Genomic DNA, 25,000 nt, shown 5'->3' with positions numbered 1-25,000 from the left:
CTCTCAGAGAAGGAACCCTCATTCAGGCTCTGGCGCCCTCCAAAGTCCTCCTTAACAGTGTCATTTCCATCATACACTGTGTGTGTGTGTGTGTGTGTGTGTGTGTGTGTGTGTGTGTGTGTGTGTGTGTGTGTGTGTGTGTGTGTGTGTGTGTGTGTGTGTGTGTGTGTGTGTGTTCATCTGTTTGTGTCTATGAGTGTTTGTGTATGAGAGAGAGAGAAGGAGAGAGAGAGATGGATTGGCATGGCTTGTGGATTGCGGATCTGTGAAGTAAAATGGATCTAGTTTGAGTCTTTTTATTTGCAATGTCTGCTTTGCATGGCGAGCAGAATTGCTTTTGAGAAGAGGCTTGGCAGCTCGGTGAGGTGTCCATGTATGTGGGCATGCTTGTGTGTCAGTGTCTGTGATTGGTGTGGTGATTGCCACCAGTTGTTTTGACACAGGGAATGACTTGTGGCACCATGAATCTTAGTGCGGGGGGTTGTTTGTGTTTCAGACTATGGATGAGCTGGGTGTGTGTGTGTGTGTGTGTGTGTGTGTGTGTGTGTGTGTGTGTGTGTGTGTGTGTGTGTGTCTGTCTGTATGTGGATGTGAATAGCCAGTGCTGTGTGTGTGTGAGAGAGATCAAGGCCCTGTGAGTTATGATGTGCATATGTGTGTAACACAGACTGCCTCTATGTGGTCATGTCCAGGCTTTATGTCTGTGTGTCATCGGTGATGGTCAGTGTGTGCTGTGTGTCATCGGTGATGGTCAGTGTGTGCTGTGATGCGTCGGTGATGGTCAGTGTGTGCTGTGATGCGTCAGTGATGGTCAGTGTGTGCTGTGTGTCGTTGGTGATGGTCAGTGTGTGCTGTGATGCGTTGGTGATGGTCAGTGTGTGCTGTGTGTCGTCGGTGATGGTCAGTGTGTGCTGTGATGCGTCGTCTCCAAGGGTTAATGCGCCTCCACCCTTCAGCAGGTTCCCATTTCCTCCGCTCTAACTCCTCATCAGGCACAAGCCGCTGATCAAAATCAGAATTTCATGGCCGCACAGCTGGGGCCCAGGAAAGAAGAGACCAGCAGCAAATGGAAAGTGTATGACAGAGACAGAGACAGAGACAGAGTCAATAGGTATGTGTTTACATGTAACTGAGAAAAATGCTGGCTTACAACTTATTCTAACCTAGAGTTAAGTAACATGCTAGTTTTGCTAGCAACTGCAATAAACACAAATACTAACCAGAAACCTTTAGGAGCTGTCCAGTTTTAATCCATGAATGAATATTGGCGATACAGTTTAACTGGCGCTGACAGCTTCAAAAAAGACGCTACGTGCGAACACAGCCTAGGTTAAGAGGGGGAACAAGAAGAGCAAGGAGAGGATGAGGGTGGAAGAGACTGGAAGAAAGGGTGTGGGAGAGAGAAAGGGAGAGAGAGGGAGAGAGAGAAAGAGGGAAGAGAGAGGGAGAGATAGAGAGAGAGGGGGGAGAGAGAGGAGAGAGAGAGGGAGAGAGAAAGAGAGAAGGGGAGAGAGAGAGGGAAGAGAGGGAGAGGGAAGAGAGAGAGGGAGAGGGAGAGAGAGAACGAAGGGCGTGAAAAAGCTCTCATGAGTGAAAGTGACTGAGTGGGATGGGGGGATCAGAGCCAATATATGGGTGCAAACTTGTGAAACCGTCACCACATCAGCTGTCCCCAAGCAGAGGACACTCGAGATACGATCGAGCCAATTACCCGGTGGCACCCCAGAGGAAATTGGCCATTAATGTGCCTTAATAGGAGAGTTAGATCCACTTCTTCTTAATTAGGAAACCTGCCTGCAGTGCAAGTTTACCAACTCTGCTGTATAGGCTATCCAAGCGTTATTTAAAGTTTACACACATTCCGTCAGCTTTACGACAGACCCCTGCGCCAGCATCGTAAGTGACACCAGCGCACCACCCTTGAACCTTGAATCCGTGAAGAGTTATTATCTATGAATGTACATTTCACACATATTTCACGCGGCAGCTATTAACCAGGGACCCTGTAACACAGCAATTGAAAGCTCAAAGGGCCATTAAACGCACTCTGCTTTTGATGAGCTAGGCCCCGGGACATGACGGACAGCTCAGGTGAAAGGTTCTGCGGCCCGTTGAAGGACATCAGGAACCAAAACATGTCTGTATGACGCCTCGTACCGATGAGCTGCCATTAGTGCTAACTGTAGCAGTGATATTTGGATCTTTTTCGTCAGCTGTCTGCACTGGCAAACCCCTTTAAAGGTTCTGCCTCAAGCCCTCTGATGACCTTGTGTGATCAGATTTCCACTTCAATGTTTCTTGGTTGAACTTCCAATGATGCTCAGTAGAGCCTGTGATGGTGCCGTGTAAAACTGTTGGTCTGTGGGAAACGAACCACAAAGAGTGTGGTCTTCTCAGTGAGTCTGTCTCTCAGGTGGCTGTTTTTTATAGCTGTCTCCGGGCTATTGAAACCCTGTGATGACCACATCCATCTCTCTGACCTGGTTCCCCTGGAGACCTGTCAGCTCCTGCTCCTCCTTTCCTCCCTCCCTCGTCGGGGTTCTCTTCGACCAAAATCTCCGTCTGTCTCCTGGAGCGCCTCACATAGCATGTTTGCTACATCTCCCTCTGCCTCACCTTAATGAACCAATTATTGATATTCTTCATTAACTCAACAAGACCCAGCTAATCAAGAACATTATAATTACACAGTGACATCAATCATGTGTGCCTGGGAGAAGGGAAGGAGGGAGAGCATGCTGTGGCGTATCCCCAAGGGGCAGAACCACGGAGCAAGCATCTGTCTGAGAGTCCAGACCGCCTGACAGATACATCTGAGGTACCCAGGCAGCGCCGGCCCCTTGATCAGAGGGCTCAAGCCTACGGCTGGGACTCTGTAGGAAGGACGTGTTCAGGCTGTGGATCTGTAGGAAGGATGCGTTCAGGCCTGATCATGCCACATCCATACAAATGAACAGGCCCTGGCCCTCTGCTCCAGCGGTTCAGCCTTCTTGGACATGTGATTCAAAGAACAGGTCCTGATCTTCTCAGTGGGTGGCTGGTTGACTTGCCTCAATGCTATTGGCTCAGTCAGGTCCTAAGAGTAGTGTCTATGCTGCAGTGGCTCTACAGTCGTGTGAAAAGGAGACGCAAGAACATTTTTAGGTTTGCTTGTTTTTCGCTAACGGACATATAGGACTATGGACTATAGTGACATGCTACCCAGGAGTCAGTTTCCTTGTATATTTCCTTTAGTGTCAAATGCTCCTCTCCTTTATCAACACTTCCACTCTCTCTTCCTGTCTGTGCTTGGACTGTCTTCTCACTCCGCACCTTCTCCTCACCCTCTCGCTCATCTGGCCAGCAGACAGGCAAACAGGCGGGCGGAGTGGACTCTGTGGCCCCTGCTCGGTGCCTGGGCCCCCTCTCCTGCCTCCGCAGCGGCGGAATGTGCAATCAGAGGATCAGGCCTCCTGGCTGCGTTCTCCCCACTCGCAGGCTGTCATCCCAGCCCACCTCTGAACCCTGCAGCTGGAGTCTGGATCAGCGGCGGTGGTGGTGGAGGTGGAGGTGGAGGAGATGGTGGTGGAGCGCTGGTGGATAGGGGGGTCGGATGCGTGCATTCATCAAGTGTTCATTAAAGCGGCCCGGCTGTTTGGTAATGCTACCCTGGGCCGCTAATGAGTGCCGGCCGGCTCGTTTTCTCAGTGGGTGGAGTAGTGAAGCACTGAGGTTCTACCCCCCCCCCCCCCCCCCCCCCACTCCCCTGCCAACACACACATGCACACATACACGCACATGCATAGAAACACACACATATACAAATGTACTTGCGCACACACACACCTCCAGCTTGAATTCTGAGGACCCGGTGCTTTTACTGCCTGTAAACTGCAGAGAGGTAGAGGATAATGATGTTTTTGTTTTGCCCACTTTCAGCCTTCAATTATTTGCGTAACGGCGTAAATTCCGGCAGCCTCCTCTTGAACTTGATGGGCTTTTTCCATGTCTCCGAGGCAAGAGAGATGGAGGAAAACAGCGAATAGTGGTATTTTTCATGCCGTGAAGTACGCACTTCCCTTTCCCCCTCACACTGAAATGGCGCAGAGTGTGCAAGGATGATCAAAGACCCTCCAGCAGCCCAGGCTGCATCACTCCACTTCTCCCACTACCCAACTCCATTAGTGCCGTCACTAGTGCCAGGATGGGCTGGTCATCTCCCACCACACAACTCCATAAGTGCCGTCACTAATGCCAGGATGGGCTGGTCATCTCCCACTACCCAACTCCATTTGTGCCGTCATTAGTGCCAGGATGGGCTGGTCATCTCCCACTACCCAACTCCATGAGTGCCGTCACTAGTGCCAGCATGGTCAGCGGCTGGTCATCTCCCAACAAGGGTCCCCAGTGTCAACAGTGCATCATGCAACGATGTACATAATGCTAGTTGCCTCAACTCGGCTGATGACATTGACAAATCACACACATAGTGAGCATCTGCCTCAAGATGAGACAATAACAGTGACAGACATGACAGTGCCCAACGTCGTTTTGAGGAATGTGTTGATATGAGAGTGTTTTGCTTGTTTCTGGTGAACTGAGAACTGCGCTTTCCCCAGTGCTGATAGAAGCGACACTTTTAAATTGGCCGCAGACTAGGTGTTCAGATTGCATGTTTCCTGTTGTCACTCGTGAGATATCATGTTTACTCTGATTCCTGTCTGAAATAATCATGACGACTGCAAATTGGTACTACAAGAGCTGATATGACCATTCTCTCAAGGTGATTATTTTCTTCCATTGCTCAACATGCTGAGACATTTCTTCTTCTTTTCCTTTCTGTTGCTGCTGTTGCGCCTCAAGCATATTTCTATGGTGTGATGTGGACGATGGCAGCATTGGTTCCCTGCATCAGAGCAGTTCATTGGCTTTTTCAGATCGACATATCACTCGCCCCTGTCAGAGTCAACAGTAATCAGTTTATTTGTCTGGCGGGCTGTCAGCAGATGTTTGTTACGAAACCACTCAGTGTGACTTGCTTGGCAACCTTAAAAGATTCATTTTGGCCAACTCTGACGAACAGGTACAGGCACATTGTAGTTGGTGGACCTTTCAGCTAGAATGTCTTAAAGCTTTAATAAAAAGCTTTTTAGATTAAGACTCTCTTTGCTTCATAGGTTTTATATGAAACACACCTTCAGTTCTGAGGCCCCTGTAATGTTTTGCAGGATGATGGCGTTCCCATTTTCGCACATCTGTGATGAGTTTTCATGGTGAGCATGTTCCTCACGGTTTCAGTCCCGCTGTTGTCTGTTGCGCAGACTCCTGTTGTGTCCGCTTGTAAAGATTGTAATGTAGATGATGTCATTTCCTCAGAGGTGTTAACTGCATTCCATCTTGTTATCCGTTGTCCAGGCTGATGGCACAGCCTCAGGTGTCAACTCAGTCACGCCAACTTGGCACCAAAACTCGTAAGTGGCCTGGCACAATCACCGAAAGCCTGGGTCAGAAACATGAACACACGTTTCTTTGGAAACCAAAACCTAAACAACATACCTTGATTTGTTTCGTCTTGATTATAGCTCTTTTCCCTCTGACATGGCCATTAAAATGTTGGCTCTCGCGGCCCTCCCTTGTTCCCGTGAAGAGTCTAGGGGCACGAATGAGCTTCACGTTTCTCATCAGCAGTGACACCCGCAGCTGGGGCCAGGCTGCATTAGAGCGGGATAAAGACCAAATGGAGCTGGCGCACTCACACACAGAGGGAGGATTTGGCCCGAAATCTACGCTCCCACCTCACACACACACACACACAGACACACACAGACACACACAGACACACACAGACACACACAGACACACACAGACACACACAGACACACACAGACACACACAGACACACACAGACACACACAGACACACACAGACACACAGACAGACACACACACACACACACACACTTGAGTTCCTGGAGTCAGCCTCAGATTGGTGCTTAAAACAAGGCACACTGACGCTTCCCTCTCTCAAAGACAGACAGACAGACAAAAACACACACACACACACACACACACACACACACACACACACACACACACACACACAAAAGCTAAACATCTACCAAAGTTTCATAAAAGCGTTTCCTCTCTTTTTTTTGGTTTCAAACCAAGCCAGGGCTTAATTTTGTATGCAACATTTCCCCAAGGTGACCTGCTTAAAAAAGACAGCAGTCCTGCCAAGTAAGTTTAGCCCATTCAAGTGAGTTCAGGAAAATGTAACCTTGGAGCCAGAATCGAGATGGGTTTATTGTCTTTGTTAGTCATTCGAGAGCAATATTTAGACATCAGTGTGCCATTTAGACAAACCTGCCTCCCAAATAATGCAGACGAGAACCGCAAAATGAACCTTCTGAACTGAAGCACTGAAAGAAGTGCACTACTGACATGTAACTTCCCAGTGACAAATCTCCTTTTGACAGCAAGAGCACTATGTTACTGGGATCGCGTCTGCTCACAGTAAATAGAAGGCCACATGGAATGCAATTATTTTGTGATCCTTGGACACTAGCTTTGCCTGTGGCATGACTGGTAATGTTAGGTTTAGCAGATGTCTAATGATTTTTTCGTAAGGGAATGGCTTTACAGCCATCGTTTTTTTTTTTGCATCTTGTGTTTTTCCAGACACTCGACACTGGAGTATTTGTTAAAATGGGATGATAATAATGCTGGAACAAACACACCAGCTCTCTTGCTGTGCATCTTAAGTAGCCCGTCCCTTATTCCAATTCAATTTGCATGCAGGCAATCTTTGCAGTTCCTTCTGCAGCATGACAAATGGACCTCGGTTCTTTTAAAGGTCTGCTGATATATTTTCTTTTTGGCATCTCGTTCAGTGACGACTACATTGGTGTAAAGGCGGGGGGGTTGGTGGCAGCCGTAGAGGTGACAAGGGGAACGTGTTACAGAGTAAACGAGTCGCCTGCCATTGTTAGCCGGCCTCCCTGATTTAATTTAGCGGTGCCGCTCTCCATTCTCGACTCTTTAATTAGTGGGCGAATGTTTCGCTCCTGTGCTGTTGATGAGAGTCTGATTTTGTTGTCATAGAGAATGATGTAAGAGTTCCGCGCGGCTCGTGTAATGTGCGTATGAATTTTCATTACCTGCATTTTGGCTGTTTGTAAATGCCACAGCTGTCGGGATTGGCTGACAAGTGCTTCATTACGGAGCCGAACGGCTCTGTGCAGCGTGGCGCAGCCGTCCTCGTGGTTTCTGCAAGCTGTGTGGCCAGGTTTGAGAAGCTCCAGTGGATCTGCAGCTCTGTACTGAAGGTTTACAGGCAAGCTGTCCATCAGCCTCAACACTGGTGTCTGTGCAGTGAACCCATGCTGTGTCTGAATGGGTCATGATGATGCTATGTTCCTTCACTGGCTTTTCATTTGTGCAGGTATTATATTTTATGACGTGGAGGTGCCCCCCCCCCCCCTTTCTTTCTTTCTTTCTTTCTCTCTCTCTCTCTCTCTCTCTGTATACGTGTGTGTGTGTGTGTGTGTGTGTACGTGTGTGTGTGGTCTGTGGTCTATGCTCTGTGGAGACTAATGTCTGAGTGCGGACAGACACACCGACGCGTGGCCATCTCTGCTCTGCTCTCCATTGAGGGAGGCAGCCAGACCAAACCAGAGAAGACCACAGACTCTTCTTGAGAGAGAAGCTCACACAGAGGGAGAACTACTAGTACTGTTGGAGGTAGCTGGGACCATCACACAGAGCGAGAGCGACTAATACTGCTGGAGGTAGCTGGGACCATCTCTTTGATCATGAAAGAATAGAAAGTATATCTACAAGGGTGTGTTCAGCTCACAGCTCTCCAATCTTCAGAGGTTATCGAGACAGTCAAGAGCCAGTCCCACCCCTATGCATATAACATAGAGAGGGGTTTATTTTTAGCTGAAGGTGCCTCACGAAGAGAACGTGATGCTGTGCGAGTGGGAAAAAGCAAATCTGATTGCTTTTGATGCACAGGGGGTGGAGTGTGCGCACACACACACACGTCTGCTTAGCATGTTGGGTTTAGTTTGTGTATTCATTTGGAATGCAACTCTTCCCCCTCTCCCTACACACAGATACATGGTATTTCTCTCTCTCTCTTTTTTTCTTTCTCTTTCTCTTTTTCTCTCTCTCTCTCTTGTACACACACACACACACACCCTTAGGCTGTGCCAATGACGTCACTATCATGTCACAACCCTCAGGGCAAGACCACTACCTGCATTAGTGTTGAAATGCCTACACACACACACACACACACACACACACACACACACACACACACACTCTTACACACACACACACACACACTCACACACTCACAAACACACAATCACAAACACACAAACAGACACACACACACGCAACACTGCAGACACACACATAAATAAACAAACAATACAAAAACTATTTTTAGTGCTGCTTAGTGAGTTGCAGACACGGGTTCTGCTCTTAAGCCGGGCCTGTGAGTGAATGTTAAAGACCCTCAGCACTGCTGTGTTGGAATGAGCGAAGAGTTTATGAAGTCATCAGGCCCTGAGTTCTCCCTGCGCTCGGTGAAGGAGGTTCCCTTAGAACCCTTAAATAAATAAAATAAATCATGGGTCATGTCAGGGCCAAAGTGAGAAAAGGAAAAACGTATCTGTAAGAAAATCGTATCTGTGGCCATCCTGATCCTCAAACCCTACCCCTCCCTCGTGCCTGACACACTTCCTTAGTCACACAGACGTGCATCGTGACCATGAGTCGAGACCAGCTCGGCCAATGTCTAATGGAAGGCAATTAAGGAGAGAAGGAGGGCAAGACCATAATCAAATTTGGCCATGGAGAAGCGTGCTGGCGGGGATGAGGCGAGGAAGACGGGAACATGCATGCTAAGAAAACAGAGTGCTCATGAACATGGCCGCTCCCTCTAGGACTCAGCGGCCGGTGTTAGACCACAGTCAGGAGTAAAGAACGTTCCAGTCCAGTAAGAAAATAGTGCAGTTTCATAAATTAAAGATATTTTGGGGATGAAATGAGAGTTGGTTGGTTGGCTCTAATAGTGATCCCACATGTCTGAATGTGTCTGTCTGTCTGTCTGTCTGTGGTTCACCTTGCGTCCTCTACCACCCCCAGTCACGGCCCAGCTGCTGTGAGACAGAACCCCACTCCATCACAGCTGGGCTGGGTGCTGATTGCTGCTGAGGATACTGGGAAGGCAGGAGCGCTGGAAGGGAAGCGGTGATAGAGCGTCCTGTCGGGTCTCAGTGATAAAAGCCTCCTCTGATGGATGGGTCCTCTGCACCTATCTGCTTTGATTGCCGGGGCGGCGGGGGAAAGGCGTGCCTGGAGATCGCGCCCCAGTACGGGGAGAGCCGGAACCATCCCATACCTTCTCCTTCCCACCCCGTCCCCTCCTGCAACACTCCAGCCTAATTACTCCACGGCCCCTGCGCAAACCAGCCAGCACGTTTTGCACCTCGCAGAGAGATTAAAAGCCCTCTTTAAGAAATGCGGCGCTACGGAGACAACTTCCACAGCATTGGTACCCAGCTGAATCACACCGTCTTCGGTCTTCTTGACTGCAGAGCACTATCTGATGCGGAGGGTGTCGGGAGTGCTTTAATTGCTTCAGTGCCGGCAATCTTCAAGCAGTGTTATTTATCTCTCTGTTGCTACCCTGAATGGGGCTGCCTTTGAACATATAGGCAGATATTTACAACATCAGCTTAAAAAAAAATATCCCTTAAGCAAAGTGTATTTTGGCTGTAGCCTTTTAGTCGAGTGAATGGATCCATTGAATCCGTGAATTGTTTGTGCAGACAAAGCAGAACGAAAAGCAGGCAATTTTAGTCCAACCAGTTGGTAGAATAGGCTCATTAATATGGATTACGAAAGTGTATGTTAAAGCGATGGCTTCATAAGTTTGTTATTTTCATTGAACACTGGACTGCAGTCTAAACAATCAGTGGTTGCCAGATTTGCAAAAGGGGGCACCTGTTAACAGCCTGTTGCCTTGACATCACCGCGGTAACAGATGTTTCCCAGCAGCCACTGGGGCTCTGTCCTCCCCATATGCACTCATAATGAGTCTACTAGAGAGGGGATGGGAACAAGTGACCTTTTCCGAAGCGTGTCCTGGTCTGGCAAAGGCCACGGGTAGCATTCTGTCGGAAATGTGGGAATTTGGCATCAAATGCAAGCAATTCCGTGCCTGTGTGTGTGTGTGTGTGTGTGTGTGTGTGTGTGTGTGTGTGTGTGTGTGTGTGTGTGTGTGTGTGTGTGTGTCTGTGTCTGTGTTTTGTGCCTGTATTTTGACATGGGAAAGAAACATCCCAGTAGAACAGACTGTGAGATAAAAAATGAAATCAGTTTGAAGGGAGATGGGGAGAGTTGGAAGAGAGCAAGAGAAAAATGGAAAGTGAAGGGGGGAGAGAGCAAAATGTCTCCTGCCTAATTCTTGTAGGGAGGTGAACAATGACATCCCATAATTTTCCTGCCCTCCTCTCTCCTCCACTCCTGTTCCCCTGGCCAGCTTGGGCTCCCAACATTCATCTTAGCCACAGCCTAGATGTTATTTACTTTTTGTCTTACTCTGGGCTGCGCTGGAGTCAGTGGTAGCCAGAGTGGAGCTGGCAGAACATCCCTGCCTGCTGACCATGTCGGCGTGGCCATTATGCAAACACACACGCTCCAGGCTGACCTGACGGCGGCCCTGTTATTGTTGGCCGGGCTGCGTCACGCGTGCAAGCTCCCCGCCACGGTTGCGATCACTGGGGGGGGGAAAGGTTTGATTGAAAACACCCCCGATCGACTATGTCAGCAAGTCTCTCAAACGTTGGCATTTAACACCACAACTACCCCCTCTTGGTCTCTCTCCCTTTTTTTACCCTCTCTCTCTCTCTCTCTCTCTCTCTCTCTCTCTCTCTCTCTCTCGCTCTCTCTCTCTCTCTCTCCTAAACTGCCGCCACAGTTATAAATACAGTGTGTGGTGGCTTAGTTTTGACTTCATTATGGCTTGGCAGTACATTATGCCGCTGGACGGGCTTGTATTTAATCAGATGGACTGCTAGTATTATTAATGTGACTGTGGAAGGGAGTGGGGGGGTGGAGGTGGGAGGGAGATGTGAAGAGTAACTGCTGTACAGGTAGGCTGTGCGCCAACAGGGAGACTTCTTCTCTCTCTCTGTCTCCCTGTCTCACTCTCTCTCTCTCTCTCTCTTCCTCTCTCTCTCTCTCTCTGTCTCACTCTCTCTCTCCCTGTCTCACTCTCTCTCTCTCTCTCTCTCTCTTCCTCTCTCTCAGTCTCACTCTCTTCCTCTCTCTCAGTCTCTCTCTCTCTCTCTGTCTCACTCTCTCTCTCTCTCTCTCTTCCTCTCTCTCAGTCTCTCTCTCTCTCTCTTCCTCTCTCTCAGTCTCACTCTCTTCCTCTCTCTCAGTCTCTCTCTCTCTCTCTCTTCCTCTCTCTCAGTCTCTCTCTCTCTCTCTTCCTCTCTCTCAGTCTCACTCTCTTCCTCTCTCTCTTCCTCTCTCTCTCTCTCTCTCTCTTCCTCTCTCTCTCTCTCACTCTCTTCCTCTCTCTCTCTCTCTGTCTTGTAGGCTTCCGGTACTGTCCCTGCCTTATTCGTTCACACATGCTGCCATTCTGTAATAGCAAAAAAGAGAAACACATAAAAAAACAGCAATTCATATCTGACATAACAATCTGTCTGAGTGTGTGTGTGTGTGTGTGTGTGTGTGTGTGTGTGTGTGTGTGTGTGTGTGTGTGTGTGTGTGTGTGTGTGTGTGTGTGTGTGTGTGCTTCTGAGTGTGTGTGTGTGTGTGTGTGTGTGTGTGTGTGTGTGTGTGTGTGTGTGTGTGTGTGTGCTTCTGAGTGTGTGTTTAGTCTAGGGGAAATGGTTGGAGGACAAGCGTCGAAAACACAGTGGGGCTTTCTCTGTTTACCCACTTCTTAATAACACTGGTGTGTGTGTGTGGTCCTGTGTTTCCTGAGCATGTTATTCCGTCTCGCCTGAGCACTGGTCATCATTGTGGTGATGGAGGGGTGGGGGGGGGGGGGGGGGGGGTCTGTTTGTTGCACTGCTCTGCGGGGAGCCTGGTGTCACTGAGGGCTGGCAGAGAAGCGCTGTCTCTGACGACGACGAGGGGCCAATTTCCAGCTCATTTGTATTCCCCTCTGATGGGGGGGGCGCATGAGCTGTAAATAAGCACCAGTCAAACGGCACTGTCAATGCATCCTCAATAAGGCCAGTCTGCTCCCTTTCTCTCTCTCTCTCTCTCTCTCTCACCCGCTGTCTTTCTCTCTCTCTCTCTCACCCGCTGTCTTTCTCTCACCCGCTGTCTTTCTCTCTCACCCGCTGTCTTTCTCTCTCTCTCTCTCACCCGCTGTCTTTTTCTCTCTCACCCGCTCTCATGCCCTTTCTTTTTCTCCCTCCCTCTGTCTCCCATTCTCTCTCTCTTCCCCCTCTCTGCACGTCTCTTTTCTGCACTCAGAGAGAGACTGTCTGTGCAGGAGAGGAGAGGAGCGAAGCGGAGTGGAGCGGAGTGGAGTGAAGTCGGGACCAGCGCTGGGAATCTAACGTGACTCCCTTTTTTTCTCTCTCTTCCAGAGCTGCGAGCTGAGAAAGAGCCAAGCTCCTCCCCTGCCACTCAGGAACTGATGACAAGGCTGGGCTTCTTACTGGGAGAAGGGATCCCGGGCTCGGCGCACATACCTATGGAAGACAAGAATGAAAAGAAGGTATTTCATTTCTCCCGCCGCAGCTGTTGCCCTGCCAAACACCAGAGGAAGAGCGAGCGAGAGAGAAAGAGAGAGAGAGAGAATGAGGGAGGGAGAGGGAAGGAGGGGGAGAGAAAGAGAGAGGAGGTAGAGAGAGTGTGAGATTGTGAGTGCACGTTAACAGGAGAGGATGCATTCTTGACGTCTGCGTGCGTTTCTGGACGCGGATAAGAGTGGGTAGACTGGACGGCTGGACTGACGCCCGCGCCTCCCCGCACACCGTAAGGCTAACTTTGTGATAACCTGTTTGCAGCGCTGCTGCTGCTGTGGGAGAGCCCAGGAGCCGAGGGGAGTTGTGGCAGGGCTTTAGTGGAGTGAGAGGCTGGAGGCTCTGTGTTAATGCCAGTGTCAGTGGCCCAGGAGATGAAGTGACTGGAGATGGCTAAAGCCCCCGTGGCGCCGTGCCGCTCCGCTCTCTCTCTCTCCCTCTCGCTTTCTCCCCACCCGCCTGGCTGCCAGGAGGTTACCGCGTGCTGCTCGGGCATTCCGAGAAACCGGCCACGCCGGTGGGGAGAGAGAGAGTGAGAGAGAGAGAGTGAGAGAGAGAGAGAGAGACACAGAGAGAGAGAGAGAGAGAGAGAGAGAGAGACGGGGTGTGTAACTCAAGCGGGCCAGAAATAGAGTTATACGGAGAGTCCTCCGCTAAGTTTGTTTGGCTACGGTTAATGTGCACGGGGAGGCTCTGCATTAGGGCCACTGCATGCCTGCCTGCCTGCCCGTCTGCCTTCCTAGGACTTCACATGCCTCTGTTGGTCGTGAGCACGCTCTCACGTCGGCACATTCTGGCCCAAGCTGTGGTGCCCTGTCCACCCGGGCCAATGGGCCTCATTAGTCTGTGGTGATGAATGGGACAGAGAGCGCTGCTGAGGCAGGCCAGCGGATCTTAAGAGGGGGGGGCCTGTTTTATGTTCCGGCTCCTCTGTTAAAGAAATGGGGCACTAAAAGCAAAGCCAGCATGTTGTTGCGTTTTTCGCTGAAATAAACCGCTCTAAAATGTCTTCTAAGCGGGTATAAATCATCACTGTCGCAGCCGCTGACGGGAGACGCTGCGCAGCTCGTTTTCGTGGGAGCTGACTGCTGGTAATTCTAGAGTCTGGATGTGACCACCAGGCAGGCCAGCGTCTGACTGGGGCCCAGGGTCTGTGTTGTGCATCAAGGGGCAGCATGCTGCTCGTCTCAGAGTGATGGGCACAGATGGGGGAGCGCTCTGGGGCGCTGTCCTGCAGCCTCTAGGTTGACTGGGAAAACAGGAGAACAGAGAGATAGAGGGAGAGAGAGGGGGAGAGGGAGAGAGAGGAAGAATGAGAGAGGGAGAGAATGAGTGAAAGAGACAGAGAGAGGGAGAATGAGTGAAGCCCTCAGTGAGACTGCTGGCAGGCTCTGGTCCTCTCTGGGGAGATGGCATGTTGTTGAGAGTCCCTCCCTCCCTCCCTCCCTCCCTCTCTCTCTCCCTCTTTCTCTACCTCTCCGTCTCTCTTTCCCTCTTTCTCTCCCTCTTTCTCTCCCTCTCTCGTCCTAAACAGCACATGCTCTCTGCCTGACCTATATACAGTAGAGTAGAGTAAACCAGAGAGGCCCACGAGAGAGGAGGAGGGTGAGGACGGTGGGGAGGTTACAGGGGACAAACACGCGATTCAGGAGAGGGGCTGTGGAGCGAGAGATGGGGAAAACGGCAGGGGTAGAGAGGAGGAGGAGGAGGTAGAGGAGGAAGAAAAGAAAAGAACTCAGATGCCCTCCCCTGCTGTGACTCTTGCACGTGTGTGTGTGTGTGTGTGTGTGTGTGTGTGTGTGTGTTTGTTTGTGTGTATGTAGGTATGAGCCACAGTATTGATCCAAGGATACATTTCCACTTTTTCTTGTTTAGTGTTGGGTTGTTATTCTCCGTACTCTGTACACTTGAGCTCTGCTATGTGTCCTTGTGTTTGGCAGTGTGCAATACAGACATTTCATATAACTGTCACACGTTTATGATTATGAAACCAAAGACATGGCCGTGCCTTCAGTAATCAGAACAGCATCTTGCTTGTATGCCGTGTGTGTCTGTGGTAATACCACATAATAGATCCCCATGCAAAGGGGAAACATGAACAGAATGGTAACTGATATCCATCTGTTTTTGCCATCTTTTTCTCTTTACCCTCAATTGTCTCTCCCCCTCTCTCTCTCCCTCTCTCTCTCTATATCCATCCCCCCCCTTTCTCTCTCTCTTCCCCCCCTCTCCCTTTCTCTGTCTCTATCCATCTCTCTCCCTCACCCTCTCTCTCCCTCTCTCTCTCTCTCTCTCTCTCTCTCTCTCTCTCTCCCTCTCTCCTCTTCCCTGCAGTGTTTAGTCACCACTCAGGGCATCAGCCCGTGCTCCACTCTGACCAGCAGCACGGCGTCCCCCTGCACAGACAGCCCCTGCTCCACGCTCCACAGCAGCACCAGTGGTGGTGGTGGTGGCCGCGCGCCCCCCCTCAGCCTCGGCCCCGGCTCCAGCTCCGGCCCTGGACACTCCAGCCCCTGCGGCACCATCACCTCCCCCAGCTCCACACTCGAGAGCAAGGACAGCGGGATCATAGGTGCGATATGTGCACACACACACACACAGAACACACACACAGAACACACACACAGACACACGCACATCACACAAATATACACCCACACACACAGAACACAAATACATTCACACACACACACACACACACACACACACACACACACAGCATATTTAGACACATGGCACTGTTTGCCTCAGAACACCCCTGCAGGGTCCTCCCTCTATACGTGCAACCTAGAGACTGACATTATTCTGTGTGAATCCTGTGGGTCACGGGGTTCATGTGGGATTTCCGCTGGATGGGAGTCAATTTGACTATTCAACGAGTGAGATGGGAATCATACTAACTATAGGTCAGTTTTTATACATAAATATGCAGTTCTAATATGTTATACAACAGCTAGATCTGGTCAAACATGACAGTTTTCGAGTGAGGAATGGGAACAAATGGAGTAATTCAATTCAATTCAATTTTATTTTATTTATATATGTAGTGGAAATGAACATCTAACAAGTACCCAAATAATGTGCTCAGATGTGCTCTGATAGCCTTTCTGACTCAACTTGGCTCAACTCAACTTGGCTCAACTTGTCTGACCAGCTTCATTGCTTCATTGCTTGAATCATGCTGAAATCTCAGGCTGGAGAATAATCACAAAGAATGTTAGTTCTGTTAGCTGGTTGTAGAACTGTTGTATAAAACAATGTGACACCCGTGTTTGTGGGGTTGGATAACCCTACGGTTGTGATTTACGCGTGGCCTACGACCTAATCACAGCCGTGAGGATATCCCTGGCCAACCCCACTGTGACTCGGGTCATATAAGTAATCCATGAAAAGGATGGCGAACATATCAAATCAAAATCATTTCATGCCCTTCTTTATCTGCCAGTGGGGTTTTTCTGATGGCTGTGTGACCATCAATCCTTATTCCATCTCTGTCCCTCTGTTACTGACAGTGTACCTGGTGTTTGTGTTTGAAGCTTCAAAGAGCAAGGTCGAGTGTGTGTCAGGGCCAGTATCAGTGTTTGTGTTTTGCAGTTTCGGCCGGTTCCAGATAGTCGCGACCCTTCTCTGACGATTGAGAGTTGAGAGTTGGCGCCGATGAACGCTTTGGAGGCCAAAGCCTCTCTGAGTGGATGTTTGGGGATTTACACAGAGCCACATTACCTGGTGGCCTCAGCCAAAAGGACTAACAAGCTCGCTCTGTGTGTGTGCTCGCCTGTGCTTGTGTGCACACGCGCAGAATGAGGGTGACATTTCTGTGGAAATTATTAATTAAAGCTCTGGTTAATTATTCTGAGGCTTTAGCACTGGTTATTGACAATAATTTTCACAAGGCCTCTGAGCTTTCCCCAGCTAGCACGCCATGGCCTTTTCCTTTATATTGCTAAAAGCATTCTTGTTCCGTAGACACTATTATATTTTTAATGAGAGGGTGTTTATGCGCATGGTGCAGGTGTTTTATGAGGATTGTGGCTTGTGTTAAATTCAAAAGAAGTTAATGGACGCACAGATAAAACTGTTCATTTAAAGTTCAGCATGCTGGTCTCGTGGCATAACTGACTCATGGTCCAAACCCAGGGTGGTATTCTATAGGGCTGGGGATTGACACAGATGCCCCGATTAGATTCTGTTCCGATTCACAAACTAACAATTCAATTCAATTGCATTTGATATTGATAGGAATTAGGTCTGAAATACTAGCCTATTTAGCAACTTATCATATTTAGAGAGATGTGTAAAAAGATGTAAAAGAGGGTTTGCAGAGCATTGAACAGAGCATTGAAGCCTAAATATTCCATCCAGAAATTGTACAGATCTATCTATCTATTATATCAAATCGGACAGATTTTTCAAAAGTGATTAATGAAAGAAAAAAATATGCACTGTCCTAGTATTCTAACTGTTCAATGATTCATAGCTGCAGTGACATTGAATCTTCTAGCTGCAAAGGACTATATTTCTTCCTCTCGGGAATACTCTACATCACAACGATTTTGATTAGTGTTTAGTTTGATTAGTGATGCTGACTTATTTCTCCCCCGCCCGTGGAGTCAATACAAGATTTTGGGCTATCACGAAACGATGGGAGAGAAGTCAGCTCGTGAGGAATAGGCCGATGTGAGCGGGGCCATCCTCCATGGGTAATTCACAGGCGGGGAGGCAAAGCCCCGCTGCGTCCCTGACTTATTTCATGGGGATGAGTCAACGCTGTCGCCGCTTTGAAGTCCCCAGGATCAGACGCAGAACAATAGGGGACGGGGAGAGGGGTGGGGGAATCTTACCCGACATCAAAAGCACATCTTAATTTTCTTCTACTTTTTAATGAATGTGTATGTGTGTGTGTGTGTGTGTGTCTGTGTATCTGTGTGTGTGTGTTGATTTTCTTTTTGTGTGTTTGTGTCAAAAGCACATCTTAATTTTCTTCTGCTTTTTAATGACTGTGTGTGTGTGTGTGTCTGTGTGTGTCTGTGTGTGAGTGTGTGTGTGTGTGTGTGTGTGTGTGTGTTGATTTTCTTTTTGTGTGTTTGTGTAGTAATGGACGTGAACATGTGCAATGTGACCAGTGAATGTGTCCGTTAGAATAGACTGAACAGTGAACAATTGTGTGTGTGTGTGTGTTCGTGCCTGCGCTGGATGACAAGTGAAAGCGTGCAGCTGTTTGCGTGAGGATGGGGGGAGGGGAGGGGGGGGTTGGGGGGGTTGCTGTGGCACGTGAAGGAAGAAAGCTGGAGGTGTCGAGCCCCTGGCTGAGAGCACAGGCCCTGCGTGCCACCTGATCCACCAGGGGAGTCCACACACACACACATGCACCGGAATGTCACACAGATCATGAGCGCAGTCACCACTCAAACCCTTCACTCATCTGTCGGAAGTGTGACCTTGGCAGAGTTCCCCTCATCTTAAGATGACACACACCCACACACACGCACACACTCCCACACACACTCCCACATACATACACACCCACACGCACACATACACTCACACACACACATACACACACACACACACACATATACACACTATGTGCTCACTGCACATAGGGGACAGGCGGTGGATTTGGATCTCCTTAAAGAGGTAGAGATGGACGGGGCCTCAGATGATCAGCTCTGGAGTGATGTCTGATGTGGCTGATAGTGATGCAACGCAGGGCTCTGTCATGAAATGCAGACGAGCCTTTGAGGGGAGAGAGCGACGCAGGGAAATTAAATAAATATATAACTCCTGGTGAGTGTGTATTTCAGAGTGTGTGTGTGTGTGTGTGTGTGTGTGTGTGTGTGTGTGTGTGTGTGTGTGTGTGTATTTCAGAGTATATGTGTGTGTGTGTGTGATGGAGAAAGCTTAAGACATGTGGGTTTTTTGGGTTGGGATTGGAGCGCAGCATGGCAGAGGAGGCCTGAGGAGAAAGATTAAAGGCTTGTGCTTTCATGTAAGCAAACACCTGTCTAAACCCTATAAATGGAAACGGGCTTTTTCTCCCCTCTCCCCTCTCTCTTCAGATTTCACCTCATTTCACCCACCGCTACTGCGCGCTCAGATCAGGCGGTTGTGTTCGATCACCGGGGTTCGCTTTGTTTTTACAGCAAGAGAGCTGATTGTTTACCTGAAGTGATTCAGGGTTCTTGATTATGTATTTTGAACCCAACGTCAAGAGCACTTCAGTTTTGCAGTTACGCTCAAATCTGTGAAAGCAGAGAGACCTAAAAGACCCCTAGGGAGAAGGAATGAGTTGTATTTTTTTAAACTGGTCTCTAGCGATGGGTATTGGCTGGGGGGTGGGGGTGTTGTTAATTAGAAACCTGGAAACCTGATTAAAAAATACACTTATATATATATATATATATATACATTTATTTATATTTATATGTGTGTGTGTATAATATACGTATATATATATTTCACTGATGGCCTTTAATGTGCGACATTAAGTGTCTCCTCCTGAGCTGGGGACTTGTCATTAGCTGCAGCTAAATGTACTGGTAAATAGCGCATGAGCCAGGGCAGTGAGATAAGGTCAATGAGAGACGGAGCGAGGGAAAGAGAGAGCAAACGCTAAGAGTCACACATTCACCATAATGACCAGGCCTTTCACTCAGGAGCCGCATTCAAAAAGTAATGATACGGATGGCTTCACACCTACCCCCCACCCTTCGCTCTTCGCTCATTTGCGCTCTCTCGCTCTCTCTTTTCACCCTGCCTCCCCTTTCTTCTCACCTGCCCCCCCCCTCTCTCATCTTGCCTCATCTGCGCTTGTTTTTCCTCCCTCTTGTCCTTTGTGATAAGGTCAAGCAAGTGTTGGGGCATTTGTATGAACTAGAAATATAAGTATTTTAGGATGCCGCTGCTAATGGTGCCATTCACACCACCGACACATTAGAAGGAGCAGGTGTAGTCCAGCAGAGGAGGCACGGCCAGGTGTAAAGCTCTAAGCCACTAAGGAGGGCAACGGTGGGCGCAGCTACATAGATGGAGGAGCATTAGCAGTCTGCAGTTAAAAGGGAAAAAGAAAGCAAGCCGGTCTAATTCATTAGCAAGGAGCCGAGATTGTTAGCAGGTCCTGTGAAGTTGAGTATGCATTACCAGGTCCACTTCACTGGAGGATATTACCAGGTCTGTTAAGCATAGACCGTGTCTAATCAGGTTTGCACCATTGGAAGCCACAGTGGGTCTTGGCCGTGGTGAGCGAAGGTTTAGTACACCTCGTGCCTGTCGGTAGTGTGCTAACAGTGTGTGTGTCTCTCTGTCTCCCCATCAGCCACCATCACCAGCTCCTCGGAGAATGACGAGCGCAGCGGCTCCAGCCTGGAGTGGAGCCGCGAGGGCAGCGGCGGCGGCGGCGGCGGCAGCATGAGGGGCGGCGCGACGCAGAACGTGCCGCATGCCGCCCGGCCTGACACCTGCTCGCCGGTGGCCGAAGAAGAGGCAGCGGGTCCGTCGCCCGAGAACGGCACCAACACCACCACCACCAGAGCCGACGTGACCGCAGCCATGCCCGCAGTCTCGACGCCAGCAGCACCCGTCTCCGTGGCAGTCTCCACGACGACAGCCATGCCGCCCACGTCCCCCGTGGAGGGCCCCGTGCAGTACCTCGCCCAGAGCTCGGCTGGCCTCATGATGCCGCGGCCCAACTCAGTGGCAGGTAAGATGAGGGCATCAGCTGGGCTGCTTTCATGTGAATGGGTTTGGACAGGGGGCACCTGAGTCGGGCCAGGTGGCACACCGTCTGGGTGGAATGAATGAACAGTGTGTGTGTGTGTGTGTGTGTGTCTGTCCGTGTGTGTGTGTGTGTGTGTGTGTGTGTGGAGTGGTTTGATCTCTCTGTCAGAAGGCCAGGCACATTGTGGATTTTTCTGATGGCTGAGCTCCAATCTCACCCTGCTGTGGTTTTGTTAGCGCTGCTGTGCATTATTATAACTCCATACTGATCCTGGAACAGTAGAATTTAAAATGGTACTTACTCTGCGGCCGTGTTTAACCCACAGCAGTCGGTAGAAGTGTTTTATCCTTGTGTTGACACACAGTAATGTGAGCAGAGCCCGTCATGTATCCATGTGCTATTTAGCTCCGTTCACCCAAGGGTGTAAAATGTCCTTCATGGAAAAGTATAGCTTCCTGGCCGGAGTGCTCTTGGTCCAGCTTCCAAAGTAAAGTGTAGGGTCAGGAGTTCTATGCAAAAATGATTTGTTGTTGTTGATGGATGTCCCTGTTACAGGGCTTGAACCGGAGGCCAGCGGTTTAAGCGTTGAGAACTCTGTGCAGTGCTGGTTGTCCATGGAGAGAAACATGTCGCCTCAGACTGTCCTCGCCCAAGTCGGTTTGGCCACGCTGAGGAAAAGGGTGAAGAGAACGTGTGAGGGAAGCAGTGAGTGAGTGTGGGATTTAGTGAAGCATGAGGCGAGTGAGGGACTCTGAGTGTGTCAGGGAAAGGAGTGTGTGAGGATGGACTGAGTTAGTATCCTGGGTGAGTGATGGAATTGAATGAGTGTGTGCATGAGGGGAGTGTGAGAGTGACTGAGTATGAAAGTGTGTGAGAGAGTGACTGAGTAAAGTAAGTGTTTGAGAGAGTTACTGAGTAAAGTAAGTGTGTGAGGAGGGACTCATTGCATAGTTAGAGAGTATGTGAAGTAAGACAGAAGGGAAAAGAGAAGAAGCTTCATGTCATGGGAAAGAATAAGGACGCTCAGAGATTAACCATCAGAGCTCGACCGAAGACGAGAGGAAGACTGAGCCAGAGGAGGAGGAGGAGCGAGACGAGGCAGAGGTGCGGGGGGGGGGAAGAAAGGCGGCCGTTGTGGTTGTGTAGTGAGGGTGACTGATGTGGAGTGGTGGGGTATGGGTGGGGGCAGCTGTTGTGTGTTGATGCTCACGCTGGCTTGAGACGCGGGACAGAGCGCCGTCTCGCCCATCTGTTCCGCATTCCAGGGCACCGCACTCCTGCCTGCTGACAGCTGCAACTTAGGATGGCTAGCACTCTCTCTAACAGACACACACACACACACACACACACACACACACACATACACTCTTTGTGCGTTCACTCACACACATGCAGGCATATACACATATATATATATATACACTCAGAAGGTCATACTTGTGTTGTGTCTCTTCCACGGTCTCAGACACATACACATTCATACATAAAAGCACGCTCTCGACACATGTCCATTCACACATGCTGGCACATACACTACTGGTCAAAAAACACCCCCATTTTTTCAGTTTTGAGTCCAGTGAATGACCTGAAATAAAACAAAGACAAGCGCTAAACTGTCAGCGGTTAAAAAAGAACTATGGAAAAAAAATGGGGAAAAAAATTGGAGCACCAGCAAATATCTAGGCGCACCACTATAAAAAGTTGGCCAAACCAAGTAATACTACTATTGATCAATGTTAACAGCCTGGAATAACATGTTTGAACAGATTATAAAAGGAAAGGCATGACCTTGCTTAGTTAAAGGCCTACATTGAAAGGTGGAAAAGAATTGCATGGTATTTTAGGTGGTTTAGATGGTAGGGGAACAAATCACACCATTTGTTATAACCAAACATTTTTTATTGCTCAGACTGCTCTTGTGCAGTCATGAATTGATATTCAAGTCAACTGTTGAAAGATAAATAACAAGAATATTAAAACAACAGCCATAGTGACACTCAGATCAGGATTGGTTTTGACATTAATAGCTAAAACTATCATTTTTACAGTCATGATCAGTAGAACAACATATTACTATCTACTACAATGTACCACCACTGTTACAGGACTAAATATATAGAATGTCCTTGCTTACTGACTTAACATCATACATAAGAAGACCGTGATTTAAAATCAAGTCGCACGGCCAAAATTCCAGTCGCATTTGCGACCAGATCAGTCGCAGTCATGAGCCCTGAAGTTACAAAAAAATGCCAAGGAACAAGTAGTGGCTTAACAACTTACAGCTTCTTTTCAGAAATGGGAGTAAATTAAGCCTTGAGAATTGATGGAAACAATTCCTACTGGTGTTCAGACCTTTGTTGATTACAAACCTTCTGTCTGTATAAAAGCAGTATTGGAACAGATTGTGTTACTTCACCCTCTGAAGCAGTTGTTGGGCAATATTGCATTTCAGGAAGAGGTACAGGAAGCTATCATAACGGTGAGAAAAAGGCAATTAACAGAGGAAGACAGCCAGTCCAAGCGCATGTTTATCCTCTAGAGAAATCGCAAAGAAAGCCAAGGTGTTATTGAGTGCAGTTTCCTATACCATCAGAAGGCTTTTGGTAACTGGAAGAAACTCTGTCAGGTAGAGATCCAACAGACACTACAGAATCAGTAGAAACATTTCGGAGAGTCAACAGCTTGCGTGACGAGTAACTCCCGGAACGACAGCTTCAGGCACAGCTTAACAGTGGTCGAAGTAAGCAAATCTCAGCTTCAACTGTGAAGAGCAGACTTCTCGCTGCAGGTTTGACAGGTCGAGTGAGACAGGCAGTAAAGAAAGCCATTGCTGAAAATGTCAAAATAAGAAAAAGAGGCTTTCCTGGGGCCTGGGAGACTGGAAGAAGTTTTTTATGGACTGCTGAATCAGAATTTGAAGGATGGTTTCTCAGTGTATGAAACCAACTGTCAAATGTTGAGGGGGAGATGTGATGGTCTAGGGCTCTGGTGTCAGAATTGAGTTGGATCCAGAGTCGGCAACTTCCACAGAGTCACTGGCACACTTAAACCAAAAGCACTGCCAAAGCATTTTGCAGCGCTATTCAATACTCTCTGGTCTATGCCTAGTTGGTCTGAGGGTTCATTCTACAGCAAGATAATGACCCAAAACATCCCCCCAAGCTATGTTAGAACTACCTTAGAAGAAAAGAACAACACAGTAGGCTTCATAGAATAGCCAGCACGGGCTCCAGACTTAAACCCCACCCAGCTGGGTGACAGAAGTATGAAAGCAAAGCAGCCAACAAGTGGCGCACATGTGTGCGAACCTCTGCAACAGTATGGAGATGACTTCTGAACAATATTTCATTTCCACTGTAGAAAGAATGCCATGATAAGCTGTTACATCTGCAAAAGGTGGCTGGTTTAAGTCAGACATTTAGATTCAGTTGTGTTCAACAGAATGATTTCATGATTTCTTTTTTTGCGATATGTTTTTTGTTCTTTTTCAATGCTTTCATTAATGCTTTCATTTTCATTTACATTAAGACCTGAAACTGCGTACATGTCAATACAAACTGGAATATGGAGGTGTTTTTAAACTGGTAGTGTATGTATGCATAGACTCATTGCTTGTCTGAGACACACACACACACACATTAACACCCCCCCCCCCCACACACACACACACACAAACACACACACACACCGACACACACACAAACACACACACACACCGACACACATTTATTTGCTCCCTTTCACCTTGTCCTAGTTTTCTCGTTGCTCACAGCTCAGTGCACAAAACATAAGCCCACTCATGTTCAACCTTCAGTTTCTGTTTTATTTTTCACTCTTGTGTGTATCTGTCTGTCTTTGTGTGTGTGTGCATGTGTTGTGTGTGTTTGTGTGGCTGTCAGTGTGTGTGCGTTTGTGTGTCTGTTAGTCTGTGTGTGTGTTTCTGTGTATACGTTACGATACGTGTGCATGTGTTGTGTGTGTGGTTGTGTGTCTGTTAGTCTTTGTGTGTGTGTGTGTGTGTGTGTGTGTGTGTTAGTCTGTGTGTGTGTGTGTGCATGTGTTGTGTGTGGTTGTGTGTCTGTTAGTCTTTGTGTGTGTTTCTGTGTGTGCATACGTTGTGTGTGGTTGTGTATTTTCTCCTGGACTTGTGGCTCAGCACTTCTCCATGCTGTTTCCATCCCAAGAGGGCGGACTGTCTCCACACGGCCTCCTTTATGATTGGAGTGTTTTTTCGCTGATTGCCTTATGCCTTGTTTTTCTTTCCAGTGGTGGGTTGCCTTGCACCGGCTGCTCTTTGCTGTCCAGGACGAGGCTGCATGGGCTGCACTGCTGTCCTTGCTGGCTGTGTTATTGCACTGTCAGTGAGACGGAGAGTGATAAAGATGGTCCCGCACCAGAAAAGCTCTCTGCATTAGTCATCAGACACCATGCGCTGCAGAGTAAATGGCCAGTAATTAACAGTGCCCCTTGTTCATTTTAGCCCAATCGATAGGTGCACAATAAGCGCGAGG

General features: G+C 48.7%; 1 protein-coding gene across 1 annotated transcript in view; it reads left to right on the top strand.

Moving 5' to 3' along the window:
• tanc1b (tetratricopeptide repeat, ankyrin repeat and coiled-coil containing 1b) overlaps positions 1-25,000 on the top strand; it is a gene marked incomplete at its 5' end in the record, with an annotated part of 93,176 nt that overhangs the window by 19,854 nt on the left and 48,322 nt on the right. Inside the window, 3 exons of the mRNA XM_080839672.1 lie at positions 12,611-12,741; positions 15,104-15,341; positions 20,085-20,468. Coding sequence (XP_080695798.1) covers positions 12,611-12,741; positions 15,104-15,341; positions 20,085-20,468 — 753 coding nt within the window. The remainder of the gene's footprint in view (positions 1-12,610; positions 12,742-15,103; positions 15,342-20,084; positions 20,469-25,000) is intronic.

The sequence above is a fragment of the Sprattus sprattus genome (assembly GCF_963457725.1).
Source record: "Sprattus sprattus genome assembly, chromosome: 5".
Taxonomy (NCBI): domain Eukaryota; kingdom Metazoa; phylum Chordata; class Actinopteri; order Clupeiformes; family Clupeidae; genus Sprattus; species Sprattus sprattus.
This window is presented reverse-complemented; position numbering and strand designations above follow the sequence as displayed.